The sequence below is a fragment of the Lepidochelys olivacea genome (genome assembly GCF_965140295.1).
Source record: "Lepidochelys olivacea isolate rLepOli2 genome assembly, chromosome: 1".
In the NCBI taxonomy this organism is placed as follows: domain Eukaryota; kingdom Metazoa; phylum Chordata; order Testudines; family Cheloniidae; genus Lepidochelys; species Lepidochelys olivacea.
In genome coordinates, this window is record NC_140411.1 from 134,201,739 (window position 1) to 134,221,710 (window position 19,972).

At 42.2% G+C, this 19,972-nt stretch overlaps 1 protein-coding gene across 5 annotated transcripts in view; it reads left to right on the plus strand.

Annotated features, from left to right (window-relative positions):
- The first annotated feature begins 774 nt into the window (after positions 1–774).
- Positions 775–19,972, plus strand: part of SHROOM2 (shroom family member 2) — a 190,223-nt gene continuing 171,025 nt past the window's right edge. For 3 of the 5 annotated variants that reach the window (XM_084617251.1, XM_084617249.1, XM_084617252.1), the window contains exon 1: positions 835–2,060. In XM_084617251.1, the coding sequence (XP_084473377.1) occupies positions 1,842–2,060 (219 nt within the window). In that variant the 5' untranslated portion in view covers positions 835–1,841. Of the gene's footprint in view, positions 791–834; positions 2,061–19,972 lie in introns of those variants that run through there. The other 2 variants (XM_084617250.1, XM_084617253.1) reach the window with 2 other exon arrangements.

Genomic DNA, 19,972 nt, shown 5'->3' on the forward strand with positions numbered 1-19,972 from the left:
TTACCAACAGGAGAGTGGGTTTGTGGAGGGTGGGGAGAAAACCTGGATTTGTGCTGGAAATGACCCAACTTGATTATCATACACATTGTAAGGAGAGTGATCACTTTAGATAAGCTGTTACCAGCAAGAGAGTGGGATGGGGGGGGGGGGGGGAGGGAGAGAAAACCTTTTGTAGTGGTAAACACCCATTTTTTCATGGTTTGTGTGTATAAAAAGATCTTCTGTACTTTCCACAGTATGCATCTGATGAAGGGAGCTGTAGTTCACGAAAGCTTATGCTCAAATAAATTGGTTGGTCCACAAGTACTCCTTTTCTTTTTGCGAATACAGACTAACAGGGCTGTTACTCTAACGCCTGGAGGGAAAGGCAAGCCGGTGCAGCAGGTCTATGGCCATTCAGCCACCTTGCAAAGCGAGGAGTCCGGCGGCACCTTAAAGACTAACAGATTTATTTGGGCACACGCTTTCCTGGGGGAAACTCCCACTTCTTCAGGTGCAAGTGGAGTGGGTTTTTTTACCCACGAAAGTTTATGCCCAAATAAATCTGTTAGTCTTTAAAGTGCCCTCCGACTCCTCCTTGTTTTTGAGGATACAGACTAACAGGGCTACCCCTGGGATACCTGCAAAGTGGGGGCCAGCTCCTGCTTCCACCGGGAGATGCCCAAGGGCATTTTGGGCCGCGGCTACACCGGGAGCCGGCCCGAGCCCCTGGCCGGCTTGTCTCGCTGGCGGCCACTAGAGGGCCCGGGAGGGGCGCGGGAGCCGGGCCGAGGCTCCTCCCGCCTGCCAGGTAGGGGATGCGCTCCGGGGAGGGCAACAAATGAGGGTGGAAGGAGCGGGGGCGAGAGCGGGACCGAGCAGAACCGCCGCCCGCCCCGCCAGGGGGCCGGGGCGTGGGGACGCGACCCCGCACACAAAGCAGTTAACCCTTCCCGCCCCGCCACAGAGGCCGCGCACGGCGCAGGGCGGGGAAGAGGCGCGCCAGCCGGCTGCCCGGGGGGGGCGGGGGGAGGCTGAGGAAAGGAGCAGCTGCCGCCCCCTCCTCCCGGCCCTGCTGCTCTAGCGCTGGGAAAGCCGGAGGGGGGGAGGCGGCGGCGGCGGCGGGTGCAGCCGCTGGGGGTTGCTCCCGGTCACGGCTGCTTGCCCGGCGGGGGATGCGACCCCAGCCCGGGGTGGGGAGCCGCCCCGTGTGTGCCGGAGAGGGCGCCGGGGGCCGCTGATGACCCGCGCTTCCTGCCCGGGCAAGCCGCTGCGCTGTCCTCTCGCGGCTGCTGCCCGGCGCCCGCCTTTGTCCGGCCCCCCCCTCGTCCCACTGCGGGGTCCTGGCCTGGGTCCTCCTTCCTCCCCCCCGGCTTGTGTGAGCGCCCGGGTGACCCCCGCCATAGGGGGGAGTTGCTAATCCCACTGTGACTTTGCTCCCTGTTCTGCAGGATTTGCCCCCCCCCTCCCCGGGGGGGGAGCCAAAGGAGGGAGATCGCAGCCGCTTCTCCCTCCTCCAGCTGCGGACAAGCCCATTGCAGTGCCTGGGTGAACTCTGCCTGCCTGCCTCGGGGCTGCCAAGTGCCCACAAGTTTGGGCACAGAGCAGTTTCGCAAACCCCCCTCCCCCCAGCTCTTCCCCTCCGCTTGTGGCCTCCAGGCTTGCAACATTCAAGCGGGATCAAGAGGAAGAGGCGTGCAGGGGTGGATCGCTCCCCACCCCCATGGGACCACGCTTGAAACTCTTGTTAGGTATGTGGTTCCTAGGTCAGCCGCAGCACGCTGGATCCGGCTAGGAAGGAGCTGGGACATTTGGGCAGGAGCCTGCCTTTAGAGTAGCTGCAGCAGCAGCTCGGCAGCGCCATGGAGAACGTGGAGTTCAGAGGCGGACCGGAGAGATTTCCAGACAAAGATCCCCGGCTGAATGCAGTGTTTGTGGATCAGGGGCAGATGATGATGGTGGTGGAGCAGAGGGGAGGGGATGGGTGCAAATTGGTGGAAGTGTTGCTGACTGGAGGGGCTCCTTGGGGCTTCACCTTAAAAGGAGGAAGAGAGCATGGGGAACCTCTCATCATCACCAAGGTAAGATACCTGTGCAGGAGAGCGAGGGCTGTTACCTGACACGTCCGCCCCCCCCCCCCCAGTTTTTCTTATCTTTCGTTGTATGTAATCTCTCCTTTCCCCCATCTCTCAGGTTAACCATATCTATATAGTCTTTACACGATCCAAACAATAGGCTGGCATAATGAATGGGAACACTATACTTGTATCGACTCTTGCTGAAAACGGTAGCAGTGACTTTAACAAGCTTCTCGTATCCTGATCACGACTTGGAAGCTTGAACGTTGCTCAACGATTTTGAGACAAGTGCATGATAATTTATGTCGCTTGCCATTTTTTTGTTGCTCTTGGTCTTAATGTGAATTGCAGTGTGCCCGTGAAGGGGGATCTTTCTCGGCTGGAGTTTTCTAGTTTGTTGCTTCAGTGGAAGACATTTGCCTGTTGCTCGTAGTTCCTGCTTGATCACATCATGGGTTCATAATTTCCTTAACCTTCTAATAGTTCCTTGGCCGAAGGGTACAGTTCCCCTCTCCCCAGTTGTGTACTGCTGTTTTCTTGTCTCATTTCTCCTCTTTAGCACTGGCCTGCACCTGTAATAGAAGGACAACGTTGGGGAGTGGGGGAGGGGGCGGGTGAGAATGTAAATAAACAAAGCAATAAACTCCCTTAACTATTAGGCTGTTGTGTTCTATTGCTTGTTGGAAAGGTAAACCTAGGGGCACACGTGCGTTAGCTATACTTCTGTAGTTTTAGTTTATTCACCACTTATTTAATTTTTTATAGTGAAGCATGTAATTGTATCTGAACACTACAATACTCTTCAATTGTATACATCAATCCTGCTATATATATATTTGGCAGGGTTTCGTTTGACATTTCATTACACAGTTATGTATGGTTTCAGAGTAACAGCCGTGTTAGTCTGTATTTGCAAAAAGAAAAGGAGTACTTGTGGCACCTTAGAGACTAACCAATTTATTAGAGCATAAGCTTTCGTGAGCTACAGCTCACTTCCTCAGGTGCATCTGAGGAAGTGAGCTGTAGCTCACCAAAGCTTATGCTCTAATAAATTGGTTAGTCTCTAAGGTGCCACAAGTACTCCTTTTCTTTTTACAGTTATGTATGTTCAGAGAAACCGTTCTTTTTGTTAAACCCATTTACAAGGCTGTACCTAATAGCTGTTTTTTGGCTACAGCACCTCAGCTTTACAACGTTAAAAATGTTGCTGGTTTAAACTTCTAGAAAAGGGTTTGTTGCTTTTTATTTTCTTTTTCTCCCCCTCAGAAACCTTTCAGATCATTCTGAATGACCATTGAAATGTTGAGAAAATGAGTGGAATGAAGGAACATTTCCCCCCACCATCCATAGTGGAAATTACTTCTGGCTTTTATATTATTGTATTGTATTAAAGTTCTGACACAACCCAGGAAAATTCAAAGTAAAGGCTAGCACTCATTGCCCTGATGCTGAGTTTTCCATGGGGATTTTGTTAATTTTACAAAATATTTATTTAGCATAGTATTTTAAATCTGGTTTAAATCAAAAGTTCCCACGGAACGTGATTAAACATGTTGTATGAGAGAAAGGAAAGTCTCTTGGGTAAAAAGTGTGTTTATGTATGTGTATGCTGAGTTTCACTATTCTAGATCATGTATATTTCAGTTTATTATGCACACATTACTTACTTGTCAAGGATGCATTATTATGTGTTTTCTAAGAAATTGACAATTGTGGTATATGTTTTGACCCAAGAATTCCCTTGTGTTTTCTTAAACAAACAACTACATTAGGATCTAACTGATGGTTTAAAAACCATGAAGGCAGTTGTGTTATTATGCAAGCAAAAAACAAAAACAGACCCTTAGTGTTTGTGCATTACTCCCCCCGCCACACACACAAAGAAAAAGTCAAAATATATTTTTCTGAAGCTTTGGTATGGGAGAAATACAGCTCTTGGTCTGCCAGCTCCAGGGACATTTTGCCTGTCCCTATTTTCCAAGTACATAAAGAATGTGAGAGGTCAGCAAATCCTTGAACATCCCAGAGCAAGAACTTTTCTATTGTTATTGTCATACTAAGTAGGGTTTTTCTCTCTCTGTATGGGTTTACAAGTCTACGTATTCTGGACTTCCCAAATTAGGGCTTATCTAAACAAAAAAGTGAGTGTCTGTCAACCATGTACCTTGCCTCCAACCATGTACCTTTAGTTTTAGGGCCCAAGACCTCAGAAATTTCAGGATCCCAAAGAAGGGGACTTGTTGTTACTATGTTTGAGTCTCACTCCTGGAAGCTGAAGTGGTTCCTATTCTGAAGGTTCTCACATTGTGCTGCAGACAAGGGCATGATTCTGCAAAGACGCACATCCATAACGTTGCTCATGTAATAGGATAGTTCTCATAAGCAAAGATACATATCTGCTTAAGCGTTTGGAGCCTTTGCGTGTATGTCCCAAGCTTTGGGTGTTTGAGAACCAAGGATGACCAATACGTCCATGGGAGTTGTACCCTTCTATCACATGGAAAAATTTTGTGGCCTAAATGTCTGCTTCCCTATTTTTCCGTACCATATACAGGACAACTACTCCATAAAGGGACACAGGTGGCTTAAAAATACATCAAGATTAAAAATAGAAATATTTTTTTTCCGAAAACCCCATTAAAAGAGTAGGGAGACTCTCGGGCAAAGGTAATTTCTAAAACTACTCCTGATTTTCTTTGTTAAACTGAAATTTAGTCAATTTAATATCTACCAAGTTACCAGAATGCACTAAGGGAAAAGCATGCTAAACTGAAGAAAATCTATGTTTAAATCTCAGTAGGGAGATAAGTATGTGTGCCATAAACATTGGAATGTTGGGTGCAGGAAGTATTTTACTCATCCAACATGCAAAGAAAGGTCAAACTAGAGTCATCTTACTAATACCGAATAACAGTACTACTAGAGTATCCCACTTAATTGGGTGATTAAGCTGGCTCATTTCAATATTTCTTCTTACCCTGCAACTGAAACAGAAAACTTAAGGTTCTAACTACGTAATTCAGGAGCACACGTCTGAGTTCACCCACCACACAGTGTGTGTGTGGGGTGATTTTTTTTTATTTTTTTTTTTTTATGCAATGATCATGAACAAAAATGGTACATGATACAGCTTGTTCAGGTCTTGAACATAGTCGGTCTTCTGAAACTTACCCCACCCATATGCAACTGCATTGTTGACTAATACTTAAATGTATTTTTTTCAGTGTCTTGGTTTTAGTATCCTCACTTGACAATAAAATCTTACTCCTGAAAGAAAAGTAGGGATTTTCAATCTGGTTTTGCAAATCTATACATTAAAAAGTAATAGCATTATGCTTTGTATTTCTTCCAGAGCTCTGTGCATGTCTTCTAGCGCATTCCAAAAATTTGCCCCAAAGGCAATTTATTTTTGCCTATTATGGTAACTTTGATCCTTGAGGAAGCGGATTGACTTTTTATAGCAACTTGCAGAATCTTTACTTGACCTGAACCATTGCTCACGGTATAGGTGTGACTTTTAACTATCTCATTTTCTTTTTTTTGAATGAAGCAAGCGAACACTGAATTTAATAATGAAAACCTCAATATTGTCATGGGTGAACCTTTGAAAATAATCTCTTTGACAGCTAGCTAGCTTTAAATATAGTTAACTTTCTCTTTTTTAAAATGTCTTTTTGATAATATGCAGAAAACGTACCTATCATTCCCAGCTTTGGATGTGGGGGATGGGTAGAAAATATCAATTTGGAATTCAGTTCATTTGCAATACTAACAACATGTAAAGATTAACAAATCATGCTGGAATTAACATGATCAAGATAACTTTACTGATAATATATGTGAAACATTTGCAGTGTATGCTTAGAGTTTGATGTATTGTAATGCTGATACTACTTAAAAGATTGCTTTAACAAGTGCCTGCAGCCATACCTCCTCCAGCTATGATCTCACTGCAGACTAATCAAGGTTGGGCCTGGTTCATATTTGGATGAGAGACCTCCAAGTGAAACCTGGGGTGTTGCAAGAAGTGTTGCTGATTCAGTAGGTGAAACTCTTCCCTCTGAATCAGTGATGAAGCAAAGCTTCAGCTGGAGATGTCACCTTTCAGATCAGGAGCAGACTGAGTCCTGACTACTTTTTTTCCATTAAAAATTACACAATACTTTTCTAATGGGGGTGCGTGCCTGGTGTTTTGATTTGTTCTGTGTTTATAACAAAAACTGTGCCTAGTACAGTGCCTAGTGCCTAGTATTCTAGTGCCTAGTATTCTGTGCCTAGTACAATGGGTCCTGATTCATGACTGGCGCTCCTGAGTGCTATGAAAATACAAAGAATAAGTGTAACGGGCAAACCTTAATTTGAATATCTACATTTGATGTAAAATTCCTCTGTTCTAACTAGACAACAGAATTCTTCCATATTTTCTGTCTCAAATGGTTATGTAGAGCTATTTCATTTCAAAAGTAGCTGCATTTCAGCAGTGGCAGAAGTGACTGCTGTTTTTTATAAAGAATTTTTGAATCCTGTCGCTTTAAAGACATGATGTAAATAATTACTATTGTTTAATGGTTCAAGTATATCAGAGTTCTTTTTCAGACTAATGGCTATCCATTTGTACAGAAATCTGTAGAGAGACTTTTCTGTTTCCTCAAGTATAAACCAATCATTTCATCATTTTGTGCAAATTAGTCATTTGACAAGCTGGCTAAATGGCTCATTGATTGACACTACAGCTAGGTGAAAAAATCAAGAATATATGTGCCAAGGATTTGGCTTGGTTGATCTTGGGTTTTTGTATGTACGTATAGAAATTTTTAAAAAAATGAATCCTGTCCCCTAACACACAGGATACTGAAATCTTGTTTTTGTGAGTTTTAGCATGTATGTGTCCTTTGGAAAAGAGAGACCAAGACTCTGTTTATTATAATTAAGGCTTTTTGTTGAAACAAACACTTACCAGTAATACTTTTCCAAAATAAAGTGCAGATTTGCTAGTAACTATAAATCTAACTTTATATTAGTGGGTAAAATGCTATATTTGCGCAGAAAAAGGACCACTAAGGTAAATAACTGATTCACAGGTTGTTAATATTGTGCTCTAGCACAGAGTTCAATATGTTCTCTAGCTAGTGAGCTTTTCATTCTTTGTTGATGGAAATGCATGGAGGAGCAGAGCCTGTATTGGCTTCAGACCACTTCCTCCTAAAGATCGTCAGCTATATTTGTTCATTTACATAACCTCATCTCTAGGAAAAAGCAGTAAACTATAAAAACCAGTAGTTGAATCCATAGAATCACATCTGAAATACTTCATGCCTCATAATTCTCTTTAAACCCTTGATTCACTCCTTAGAGTGGGGCTACTATTTGGGATAGTACCTAAATCAAACCTTCCCTAAAATGCTATATTTGTGTGTACCGCTCTCCAGCTTTACAGCATTTTTAGGGATTATTTACATGTTATAATGAAGATTCTGAACATGGACAAAGTAGTATCTTGTTGGTGGGAGGTGGGGGTTATTTTTCTAGCTGTTTTTCTCAGTAGGCAGAAGTTTGCCGTAGAATCATAGAATATCAGGGTTGGAAGGGACCTCAGGAGTCCAACCCCCTGCTCAAAGCAGGACCAACCCCAACTAAATCATCCCAGCCAGGGCTTCGTCAAGCCTAACCTTAAAAACCTCTAAGGAAGGAGATTCCACCACCTCCCTAGGTAACGCATTCCAGTGTTTCAGCACATTCCTAGTGAAAACGTTTTTCCAAATATCCAACCTAAACCTCCCCCACTGCAACTTGAGACCATTACTCCTTGCTCTGTCATCTGGTACCACTGAAAACAGTCTAGATCCATCCTCTTTGGAACCCCCTTTCAGGTAGTTGAAAGCAGCTGTCATATCCCCCCCTAATTCTTCTCTTCCGCAGACTAAACAATCCCAGTTCCCTCAGCCTCTCCTCATAAGTCATGTGTTCCAGTCCCCTAATAATTTTTGTTGCCCTCCGCTGGACGTTTTCCAATTTTTTCACATCCTTCTTGTAGTGTGGGGTCCAAAATTGGACACAGTACTCCAGATGAGGCCTCACCAATGTAGAATAGAGGGGAACGATCACGTCCCTCGACCTGCTGGCAGTGCCCCTACTTATACATCCCAAAATGCCATTGGCCTTCTTGGCAATAAGGACACACTGTTGACTCATATTCAGCTTCTCGTCCACTGTAACCCCTAGGTCCTTTTCTGCAGAACTGCTGCCTAGCCGCTCGGTCCCTAGTCTGTAGCAGTGCATAGGATTCTTCCGTCCTAGGTGCAGGACTCTGCACTTGTCCTTGTTGAACCTCATGACATTTCTTTTGGCCCAATCCTTGAATTTGTCTAGGTCCCTCTGTATCCTATCCCTCCCCTCCAGCGTATCTACCACTCCTCTCAGTTTAGTGTCATCTGCAAACTTGCTGAGGGTGCAATCCACGCCATCCTCCAGATCATTAATGAAGATATTGAACAAAACCGGCCCCAGGACCGACCCTTGGAGCACTCCACTTGATACCGGCTGCCAACTAGACATGGAGCCATTGATCACTACCAGTTGAGCCCAACAATCTAGCCAGCTTTCTATCCACCTTATCGTCCATTCATCCAGCCCATACTACTTTAACTTGCTGGCAAGAATACTGTGGGAGACCATGTCAAAAGCTTTGTTAAAATCAAGGAACAACATGTCCACTGCTTTCCCCTCATCCACAGAGCTAGTTATCTCGTCATAGAAGGCAATTAGGTTAGTCAGGCATGACTTGCCCTTGGTGAATCCATGCTGACTGTTCCTGATCACTTTCCTCTCCTCTAAGTGCTTCAGAATTGATTCCTTGAGGACTTGCTCCATGATTTTTCCAGGGACTGAGGTGAGGCTGACTGGCCTGTAGTTCCCCGGGTCCTCCTCCTTCCCTTTTTTAAAGATGGACACTACATTAATCTTTTTCCAGTTGTCCGGGACCTCCTCCGCTCGCCATGAGTTTTCAAAGATAATGGCCAGTGGCTCTGCAATCACATCTACCAACTCCTTTAGCACTCTCGGATGCAGCGCATTCGGCCCCATGGATTTGTGCTTGTCCAGCTTTTCTAAATAGTCCCGAACCGCTTCTTTCTCCACAGAGGGGTGGTCACCTCCTCCCCATGCTGTGCTGCCCAGTACAGTAGTCTGGGAGCTGAACTTGTTCGTGAAGACAGAGGCAAAAAAAGCATTGAGTACATTAGCTTTTTCCACATCCTCTGTCACTAGGTTGCCTCCCTCATTCAGTAAGGGCCCCACATTTTCCTTGACTTTCTTCTTGTTGCTAACATATCTGAAGAAACCCTTCTTGTTTCTCTTAACATTTCTTGCTAGCTGCAACTCCAAGTGTGATTTGGCCTTCCTGCTTTCACTCCTGCATGCCTGAGCAATATTTTTATACTCTTCCCTGGTCATTTGTCCAATTTTCCACTTCTTGTAAGCTTCTTTTTTGTGTTTAAGATCAGCAAGGATTTCACTGTTAAGCCAAGCTGGTCGCCTGCCATATTTACTATTCTTTCTACACATCGGGATGGTTTGTCCCTGTAACCTCAATAAGGATTCTTTAAAATGCAGCCAGCTCTCCTGGACTCCTTTCCCCCTCATGCCATCTTAGAGGTTTAGAGAGAGACAAGGTGGGTGAGGTAATATCCTTTATTGGACCAATCTCTGTTGATAAAAGAGACAAGATTTTGAGCTACACATAGCTCTTATTTACTGTGCTGTTTCTCTTAAGCCTGGCTGAGTGGCTTGCCCTAGAATCTACCCCTTTGTTGTTCTTCAGATCCCTCTTTAAAACTCTCCTTTGCCGCAATGCCTACAAAAAGCTTGACAATGGTTAGGCAGCTGGTGTGCTGCCTATCATGCTGACCAATATTATCTCACCATTTCCTTGTACTCCCCCATCTGTCTATATCGATCTGTTTCTTGTCTTACACTTCCACTGTAAGCTCTTTGGGCAGGGACTGTCTTTGATCTGTGTTTGTACAGTGCCTAGCACAATGGGCTCCTAGATGGTATAATAATAGTGTAATACAGGGGATTCCACAGCGTGAAGGGGAAAGCAATGCAAGTGAATATGGTTTGGGGCTTACCTTTTTGCTCTCTGCCCCCCCTGTGGCTTGGGCTCAAATAATCTGGAAAAGCTGAGTTGGTTCCCCTGTCCTCCTATGAGGTCCCCATTGGTACTTCAGGTAAGGAAGGAGCTTAATGCCCTATTGGAATTCTCTTTTCTGCGAGAGCTTCTACACAGAAGAGTGCAGAATGTCTTATGTTAAATAGAACGAGTGTTACTTTGGTTTGTCTATCCACGGTGTCATTTAAACAGCTCTGCCTTGATTTACATGGCGAAGGTTTTCTTACCTAAATGTCTCGAACAGTCATGGTAACATTAGAAACTTTTCCACAAGACAGTATCTTGTAATGTATTAAACCGATGGCGAAAACATAACTAGAAATGTATTCTAGTTCTTCACGTTGTGCCAGCAGGAGGGCTGAGATAAGAGAGAATGAATAAAATGGCTTGTGACTCACAGGAATTCATCTTTAGGCTTGGCTCAGAAGAGAGGTTAAACGTTCCCTCTTCTCAGAAGTCACAGGGTTCTGCTTTGGCTGATGTGGATGTAGTTTTATAAACGGTGTGTGTAACACTGAAACAACACGTAATATTTTTTGTCCTTCGCACCTGTCACTGTTTTAAAATGATACAGTAGAACTCACGTTGTGTGAAAGAATCCTATTTGTCACCAGCAAAAAGGAACACTTTTGGATACACTTGTTGCTGTTGCCTTGCTTTCCTCCTCCCTCTACGCTCAACACACTCAGTTATGTATAGGTACCTGGCCCGATCAACCATTGGTTCTTTAAAATAAACAATCAAGTAAAAACACAAAGCCAGCCAGAGGAACTAGCCACACAGTTCCCACTTATAGAAATTGTGTGGCTAAATCCCCTAGGCAGCTTTGAACATATCAATTTATTATTTAAGTTCTCTATCAATGTAATAAAGATAGTTTTGCCTTGTGTCTGTTGCCACTATTCTAACATGATTCTCAAATATATCCTGTTACAGTAATGGTACCAATTATAGACAGAAAAAATTTAAAAAGAAACAGCCTTCTGGTAGCAGTAATAAGTTATCACAGGGTTGCTAAAATATGTTTCAGAGTAGCAGCCGTGTTAGTCTGTATCCACAAAAAGAAAAGGACTTGTGGCACCTTAGAGACTAACAAATTTATTTGAGCATAAGCTTTCGTTAAATTTGTTAGTCTCTAAAATATGTTGTTAACTAGCTGAATGTTACGATTGTGTGTTTTGGGTTTTTGGTTTTTTTTTGGTAACGTTTGGGTTTTTTTCTTTACTCATTATATGTGACAGTATATGTGTCTTTGCAATGTGTTTGCCACATTAGCTGCATGTGTTTAAACTTCACTTCCCATTCACTTGTTCTTTCCCACACCCACTTTTTAGTCATGAATAGATTAGAAGGATATAACCAGCTTGTTGTCAGTGAGCAGGTATTACCTCATTGCTCTTGAGTTCTCGCAATAAGTTATTAGGTGCTTTTCTTGTGGGCTATGCTCCTTTCTATGTATTCTTGTCCTTTTCTTAAGGTGTGCTTTGTGTCGTCATGCGCATGACCCTAGATCTGTGGCTTATTCATTACAGAAACTTGAGACAGGCCCGAGCAGTTCAGCGGAACTCTTACTCAGTGTACACTTCATGATTAAGGCTGTGAGTTTGTCACAGAGGTGGTGGATTCTGTGACTTCTGCAGCGGCCGGTGTGCCTGGCTCAGGGGCAGCTCAGGCAGCCCCTGCACCAGTTGCACTGGCTGCTGCTGGTGCAGTCTTGGGCCACCGTGCTCCCCACCCCCCCACCCCCCAGCGGAGTTGGGGTGTGAGAGAGGGCAGGGGGTTGGGGCACAGGATGGGGTGAGGCGGGCTGTGGGGGGCACTACTAGGGGGCTACCCGGAAGCAGCAACATCCCCGCGCTCAGCTCCTAGGCAGAAGCATGGCCAGGCAGCTCTGCATTCTGCCTCTGCCTGCAGGCACCACCCCCAGAGCTCCCAAAAATATCTGTGACTAAAAATACCCGTGACTAAAATGTAGCGTTATTCATGATATATGCAGTTTCATTAACACTTTCTTCAAATATATCAGGTAAAAACAACAGCTGAATTGATTTCTGTTGTTTCATGAATTTGTATATGCTTTGTAGTTGTTAATTTATATCAAAGTGAACTTGTTCTCAGTCTTTTGAGCCAGTTTTTGACTTTGGATTATGGATGAGGTGAGGGTCCATTTGGAATATGTTGGGAAAAATCCTGTCCCTGCTGAAACCTGTGAGAATTTTTGCCCTTGATTTTAGCGAGGTCAGAATTTTATCCCATTGTTTCTGTAAAAAAAAGTTTGCAGTCTTTTAAAAGTTACACAAAAGCTAATATTGTGATTGGATCTTTAAAGGATAGTACTACAATTGTGATGGGTTAGTCAGTTCTGTAAGGTTTGCAGAGCTTTAATCAAAACCCGATAAAGTTCAATATAGCAAACAGACTCAAAGATGGAAGGTGATCCACTTTTTATGATGAGTTATTGAAAGTGGTTTGGCAAAAAATGGAGGAAAGGGAAGGTTTGCAAAATATACATATATTTTGAATTTTTTCCAACTTTTTAAATTTCATCAGTTTTGAAATTCAGAAATTTTTTACCAAGTCTGTGGATCAGCTTTGTATAGTGGATTAGTGAAAGAAAAGCAAGTGCTTGTAACCCTAGGCTACATAAAATTAGCTATACTTTGTCTTTGAAAGCAAATTTATTTTCTCTCTTCCAACAATGTGTACAACTTTGGGTAAAGTTTTTTAGAAAATTCAAAACTCTATCTTTATTGTTAATGTGTTCAAAAAACAATTTAGTGAAAGTTTCCAGAATTATATTTTAGCTTTGGTCACCTCAGCGTAACAAGATAATGATATCAGCATTTTGCGTGAAAAACACAGTTGTTGACTAAGGATTACAAGTGTTAGCTAGGAGGGAGTTTTCCCATCAGAGTTCAACCACACTATCAGTCCTCTACATCTAGTTTAACCAGAGAGTTCTTGTTTAAAAAACCCAGGTCAGGCCTTCAAAGGTAGAAGAGTATTTTGTGTAAGGCAGCAGATAAAATGGGAAAGCCCCGTTAATAGGTTTCATATGACTCTGAAGAGTAAGGTACAGTGCAGAATGCCTTACTACCCAAAACTGTATAATCCCATCATTTCTCCAGTAAATACCAGAAAAGCAATGGGGAATTAAATAGAAGTAGGCACATGGCCAAAAATAAAACTATAAACATCTGTATAAGAATATATGAAGCTTAAAAGCAAACCCACCATGAACTAGGATGTGTGGCAATGGAAGAGGATCTTGAAATAACAAGTATTTCTGAATCCTGATGATGCCTGACAAAAGTCAACGAGAAACTGTGAAACACTGGCTACGTAAATTATATGAAAGGGACAGATTGGGTCACAGGTATTGTGGCGTAGATTTATATTGAAGAGACTCCGTGGGAACTCATGAGAGAATACTTTTTATTGGAGAGGAACAATGGGACAATCAATCAATAGGGATACAAATCCCAAGTCCTAGAAACTGGACTGGGCTGTACTGTTATTTCACGACATAACGTTTGTTGTTTCCTCTTTCTCTGTACTTTCTGCCTCTTCCTACTTCTCCCTAAAATTTCTTTATCTTCACTTCATATTTTTCTAAACTACCTCTTTAACCTCTCCTGCCTACTTATTCATGCCTGTCCACTCAAACATAGGGCTTGAATATTTTGACAGATGTGTCATAGTCTGAGGACTGAACCTACTAACCAAAGACCATTTTGAAAGCTGGGGGAGACCCAGGGTTCAAGGGCAATGCCCAGCAAAGCAAAAACCTCTCAGTCCTCATTTGTTGAAAAGGGAGGGGTGGGAAGTATGGGGATTTCTATTAGAGCGGTGCAGCCCCTGGACCTTACTCAGGTCTCCAGATTTTGTATCCGACTTTGATAAATAACAGTCTGATAAATTGCAGCATTCTCCTCCCAATCTTCTTTGTGAACATGCACACTCTCATCCCTCTGGATTCTGGAAGAGAGATGGACAGTTATTTCATTTCCCCTCCTACCTTACAACCCCAGTGTTAGGGGGATAGGTAGGTTTCTGCTACTCCCTCCTTTACCAGACTTTTGGTTCCTATGATGGGAAGTTGTTCCCACTAGTCTGACTCCCTCTCGGCCTCAATTTTGAATCCTAGGGCCAGGGACCAGGACCATCTCTTTGTTCTGTGTTTTATAAAGCACCTAGCATAATAATGTCCTGATCAATAATGCTGGCTGCAGATGCTATGGTAATACAAATAGTTACCGTTGTCAGACTCTCCATTTACGGCCCCTGCTGCAGCTCATTGCTCCTCCAGCAGCATCATAGAAATTTACCTGATTCTTGTAACAGCTTCCACAAGATTCCGAACAACTGCAATTATCAGTTACCTACACATTATCAAAACTCTGATTTAGCAGCAAAGGCAATGGAGCTGCCTGCAGACTCAGGCAGACATCACTACATCAGTTCCGTTTGGCTCATGGTTGGAAGAGGTTAACTGCAACCATAAGGGCTAGAGATCTAATTATTATTAAATGAAAATTCTGGTTCCATGGATATTGCCCTAATTCTGCATTGGATTGAAAGTGCACTGCTGCAACCTTAATTCTAAATTAACATCTCGATGTTGTGTATAAATATATCCAAGCCCCAGTGATAATTTATAAAATAAAAGTTTAGCCTTCCTAAAATGTACATGGTTTTTAAATTCTCTGCTTCTTTCTTTTTGGAAAGACAGGTTCTGACTCATTCCAGATCCTGGTTGGTTCTGACTCATTCCAGATCCTGGTTCTAAACCTTCTGTTCTGCAGCCTGTAGTGCCTTCACTCAGTGATGGATTGCTTGTGATACTGAACTCTTGATGAGCCAAGTAAGAAAGTATTCTTTGAATGGGGAATGGCAGAGAAGGTTTGGGTTGTTTGTAAATGAAAGTGTAGTACCCACTGCTATTCTAAAAACTACAACTATGACACTGTTCTCTTCCACTCTGGAGGAAAACCAAATTGTCTTAAGCCCTTGTAAAGGGATTTTGAAGGCCACAGATGGTTTTGAATGTTCTGTCTTTTGTGTAGATGCTGTTTTATTTCTCATATAAAATACTTTGTTAGATGTAAATATGATTTGGCTGGTTTTGACTTGGAAAATGATGAAGAACCCTCGCATATTTTTCTTTTACTACTAGCTAGATATACACATAACGTTGCAGTGTTCCTCCTGACGTACACTAATGAATACTACTAGTGCTGGTGCAACTAATGCTTAAAAATGCTTAACATGTTACTCATGCTAATTTTATGGCCACATTCTTTTATTAGCAGTTTAGAGTTACTCATAACTCTTTTGAAGTGATGTATTATAGTGCTTCAGGGTGGTATTTCCAAAACATGGTTTTGCAGTAAAGGAAACAGCAGCACTTCTTGCAAATGTACCATTTTACTCATGATCTTATACAAATATCATGCAAAAATGTTTTTTTTTGTGGATGTGCCCAACCCAGCAGCATCTTTTGAAACCTGTACACCAGGTCATGGTGAGTGTTTGGATCTGAGAATGGGAAACTCTATGGGGTCATGAACAAATTTCTTTGCCCACTTCAGCCTAAATGAGAGGTGGGCTCTTCTGAAAATCTGGCCCCAGTTTTGGGTGCTGAGAAAGCACTTTTAAAATCTGGACCCAAACTTCTGCTGATAAAAATAATTGGATGTTGTAGGGTGTTTTTTGTTATTTGTGGGCCTGAAGATACATGGGAGACAAGTGGCTTGACCCTGCAAAGAGCAAATCACACTGAACTCCAGTTGACTTAAATAGGAATTGAGGATGCCGGGCACCTTTCAGGAAGTCCTTACCATCTTGCAGCGTCATGCCCTACCAGCACTAACTTTAGAGACGATGTAAACATTACAGGCTTTGCTAAGAGTTTCTTAGAGTTGTATCAGTCATGAGATGAAGTGAGTAACACCCCTGATGTACAAGTCTGGGTTTCCCATCATATTCAGATGTGAAGCCAGACCTCCTGAAGTGAAACTGCATTGCCCTATTGTGTCTACTCTAAATCTTTGATTTTGGATTCTAAGAAAGATTATGGATTCATTGTCTTCTAAAATATTTCACTTTAGCTATCTTTATGATATTGGAGAGATAATGTGGGTGAGGTAATATCTTTTATTGGGCCAACTTCTGTTGGTGAAAGAGACAAGTTTAAGGACCTGATGAAGAGCTCCGTGTAAGCTCAAACTTCTCTCTCACCAACAGAAGTTGGTCCAATAAAATATATCACCTCACCCACCTTGTCTCTCTTGTCTCCTGGAACCAACATAGCTACAACAGCAATCTTTATGATATGACTCTGTTATGCAGTATATATGTTCACATGTAGGAGTACTTCAAAGGATTTTTGTAATGTTTGTATCTAAAATGTCCTTGAATTAGAAGCGAAAAGCAGTTGCTGGTCAAGTTTGAGGAAGAAACCTCATGTGATGTGTTTTCCATGTGGGCATCTCTACACTAGGAATATAGGTAGTCTTTTAACATGTTAGTTTACACATGACATGACAGCTAGCAGAGGAGGAGGAACAGGACCATACTGTCCAGGAGAACAAGGAATAGAGGATAAGGGGATCTCCTGATTCCATGGAAAAGAATGGACAATCTTAAGTTTGCCTGGTTAGTTGTCCCTGTTCTGTCAGGTGACCATGCGTTACAGTAATGATCCATTCTTCCCAGCTTCCTGATGCTGCTGGAGCACTCTTTCATGTGGAAGTTGGTGTGGTTCAACTATCATTGATGTATTCTCAAAACCGTGTAGTGGAGAAACCAGGATTTGACTTAGCCATTACATGTTTTGTGGGTCACATGGTTTTATTCATATATGTCATATACTAATGCATTTCCTTCAGTAAGGAATATTTTCCCATTTTGCCCCTCTTCCCTCCTATATTTGGAAAACAGATGTGCAAAATTATGACAAAAAGAGCAACTTACCAGGAGTTTTGAAGGTTGCACCTAACTTGCATGGACAGCTGCATCTTGGGACACTCATGGCTCATTTGCCCCCTTGGGTTATCCTTTGGGAAGCTTTGGTTTTTTGTAATCAAGTAATACTTTACTGCTTAAAAAGGGAGAAGCAAGTATAGGGAAAAGAAGACACGAGGATGAAGGATGTATAGAAAACAATCTGTATAAAGAAATATCTGTTACTGAGGGGAAATGCTGTTTTGTTAAAAAAGTCTCAGCTATTCTTTAGCGCTTATTAAATTTTCTTTTATTTTGTAGCTAGAGGGAGCTATTGACTGAAAGAGGAAGCAGATTTGAGGATGTGTATAGAATCATAGAAAAGTAGGGCTAGAAGGGATTCTATACTACTATGGAGGATTTCAGATACAAGTGGGTAGAGAAGAGATGATGGGAAGACTAGTTCTGTGGGCTATTTTAAAGTTATGTGGAAGCTAAAAATGGTATGATTTTTGTTAATGGTTTTGTTTTGATTGGAAAATGTTTAAACCATTGTGGAGAGCAATGAGGGAGACAACAAGAAGTGAAGTTACACAGCACAACAGAAGACACTGCAGATGTCCATCGCTTCTGTCACCATCACCACTATTGTCCATACTCTTTCTAAAAGAAATGGGGGTTATTTTTTAGAGAATATAATCTAAAATTGGAAAGAAGAATGTTATTTATATAGTTCCGTAGATATGCATGGCACCTTGCAGACAGAAAAATAAGACCACGTCTCTCCCTTGTGGGGTCATCTTCTGAATTACACAGACAATAAAATGGCACAACACAGGAGGGGAATCTTCAGATCATGTAGAGGGAGAGGATTGGAATGGAAGAAGACAGAACAAGGAAGGAGGGGGGAAGAAGAAAGCGCTAGGGGTTATTCGTGCTAGTTTTTTTGTTTGCTTTTTCAGAAAGCATTTATCTTAGGATTGTAGGTAATTAAGTTATAATATTATGGCGAAAGCTAGGATTCTTAAATGAAATTGTTATACAAGTGGTGATGGGAGGCACCTAAATGTAGATTATTGATGGAATGCTAACTGAAAAATCTTCAATAGTAGTGCAGCTTTACAGAGTAAACGTTATAAAAACTGTTTGCTATGTGAAATGTAGCTACTAGTATGTAATCTGTTGTGGGTTTTTTGTTTTTGTTTAAACTGGTTAGGAGAGAGAGAATATAGAAATTTCTCATCTGTGTCACCTTGGGGATGAAATGCAGGAGTAACTGGTTAGATGTTTTTCCACTGCATCTTGTTTGGGGAAATATTTCAAGGAAGATTGTGACTCTTTTGTTGTTGGTTAAACACAGCTTTGAAATGCAAATGTTTCCATGCTCATAAGCTGCTTGATTTCATATTTTATATAAACAGATCTCAATTGTACAATATTTTCATCAGAAAGACATGATTTGCATAACTTGAGTTAGAATGGGAGAGGTTGTGACTTTGTTTTTTGCAGCTGATTACATTTTGGCCTTTATAATTACAAAAGCGGACAAAATCCTAGACAATTTTAGTTAACTCTAGATGTCTCAAATAGTGCCATCTAGTTGTTTTCTCATATTTCCAGTGGTTCTTAACTTTTAATTGATAATTTCCTTACATCTCAGAGCTAAAGTCTTGTATAAGTCTACCTCTGATGCAGTAGAAATTTTTTTAAACACACTCATTCCATATTTCATGAGTCTGTTGCTGTACTAAAACAAAGCCTTCTTTAAAAGCCTGCTTAAATGTAGTTTGGTTTGAAAAACAGAAATGTGTTTATTTCAGAAATCTAAATTAGATAAACTCAACTAAGTTTTCTTATTACTTATAACAAGCAGGAATTGATGGCACTAGTTTCATAGATTCCAAGACCAGAAGGGAATACTGTGATAATCTAGTCTGACCTCCTATATAACTAGGGCCCTACCAAATTCACACTCCATTTTGGTTAATTTCATGGTCATAGGATTTAAAAAATTGTAAATTCCATGATTTCAGCTATTTCAATCTGAAATTTTACAGTGTTGTAATTGTAGGGGTCCTGACCCAAAAAGGAGTTATGGGGGCATCACAAGGTTGTTGTAGAGGGGGGTTGTGGTACTGCTACCCTTACTTCTGTGCTGCTGCTGGCAGTGGCGCTGCCTTCCGAGTTGGGCAGCTGGAGAGCAGCGGCCGCTAGCCGGGAGCCCAGCTCTGAAGCAGAGCCGCTGCCAGCAGCAGCGCAGAAGTAAAGATGGCATGGGATGGTATCGCCACGCTTACTTCTGTGCTGCTGCTGATGGGGCTCTGTCTTCAGAGCTGGGTGCCCGGCCAACAGCCGCTGCTCTCTGGCCACCCAGCTCTGAAGGCAGCGCAGAAGTAAGGGTGGGGATACTGTGACCCCCCCACCTCAATAACCTTGCGATCCCCCCCAAAAGGCCCCTAATTTGGGTCAGGACCCCCAATTTGAGAAACACTGGTCTCCCTTGTGAAATCTGTATAATATAGGGTAAAAGCACACAAAAGACCAGATTTCACAGGGGGAGACTAGATTTTACTGTCTGTGATGCGTTTTTCATGGCTGTGAATTTGGTAAGCCCCACGTATAACACAGGCCATAGAACTTCCCCCAAAATAATTCCTAGATCATAACTTTTAGAAAAAATATCAAAAATATCAAATCTTAATATAAAAATTGTGAATGATGGAGAATCCACCACGACTTGTTCCAATGGTTAATTCCGCCCACTTTTAAAAATCTATGCCTTATTTCCAGTCTGAATTTG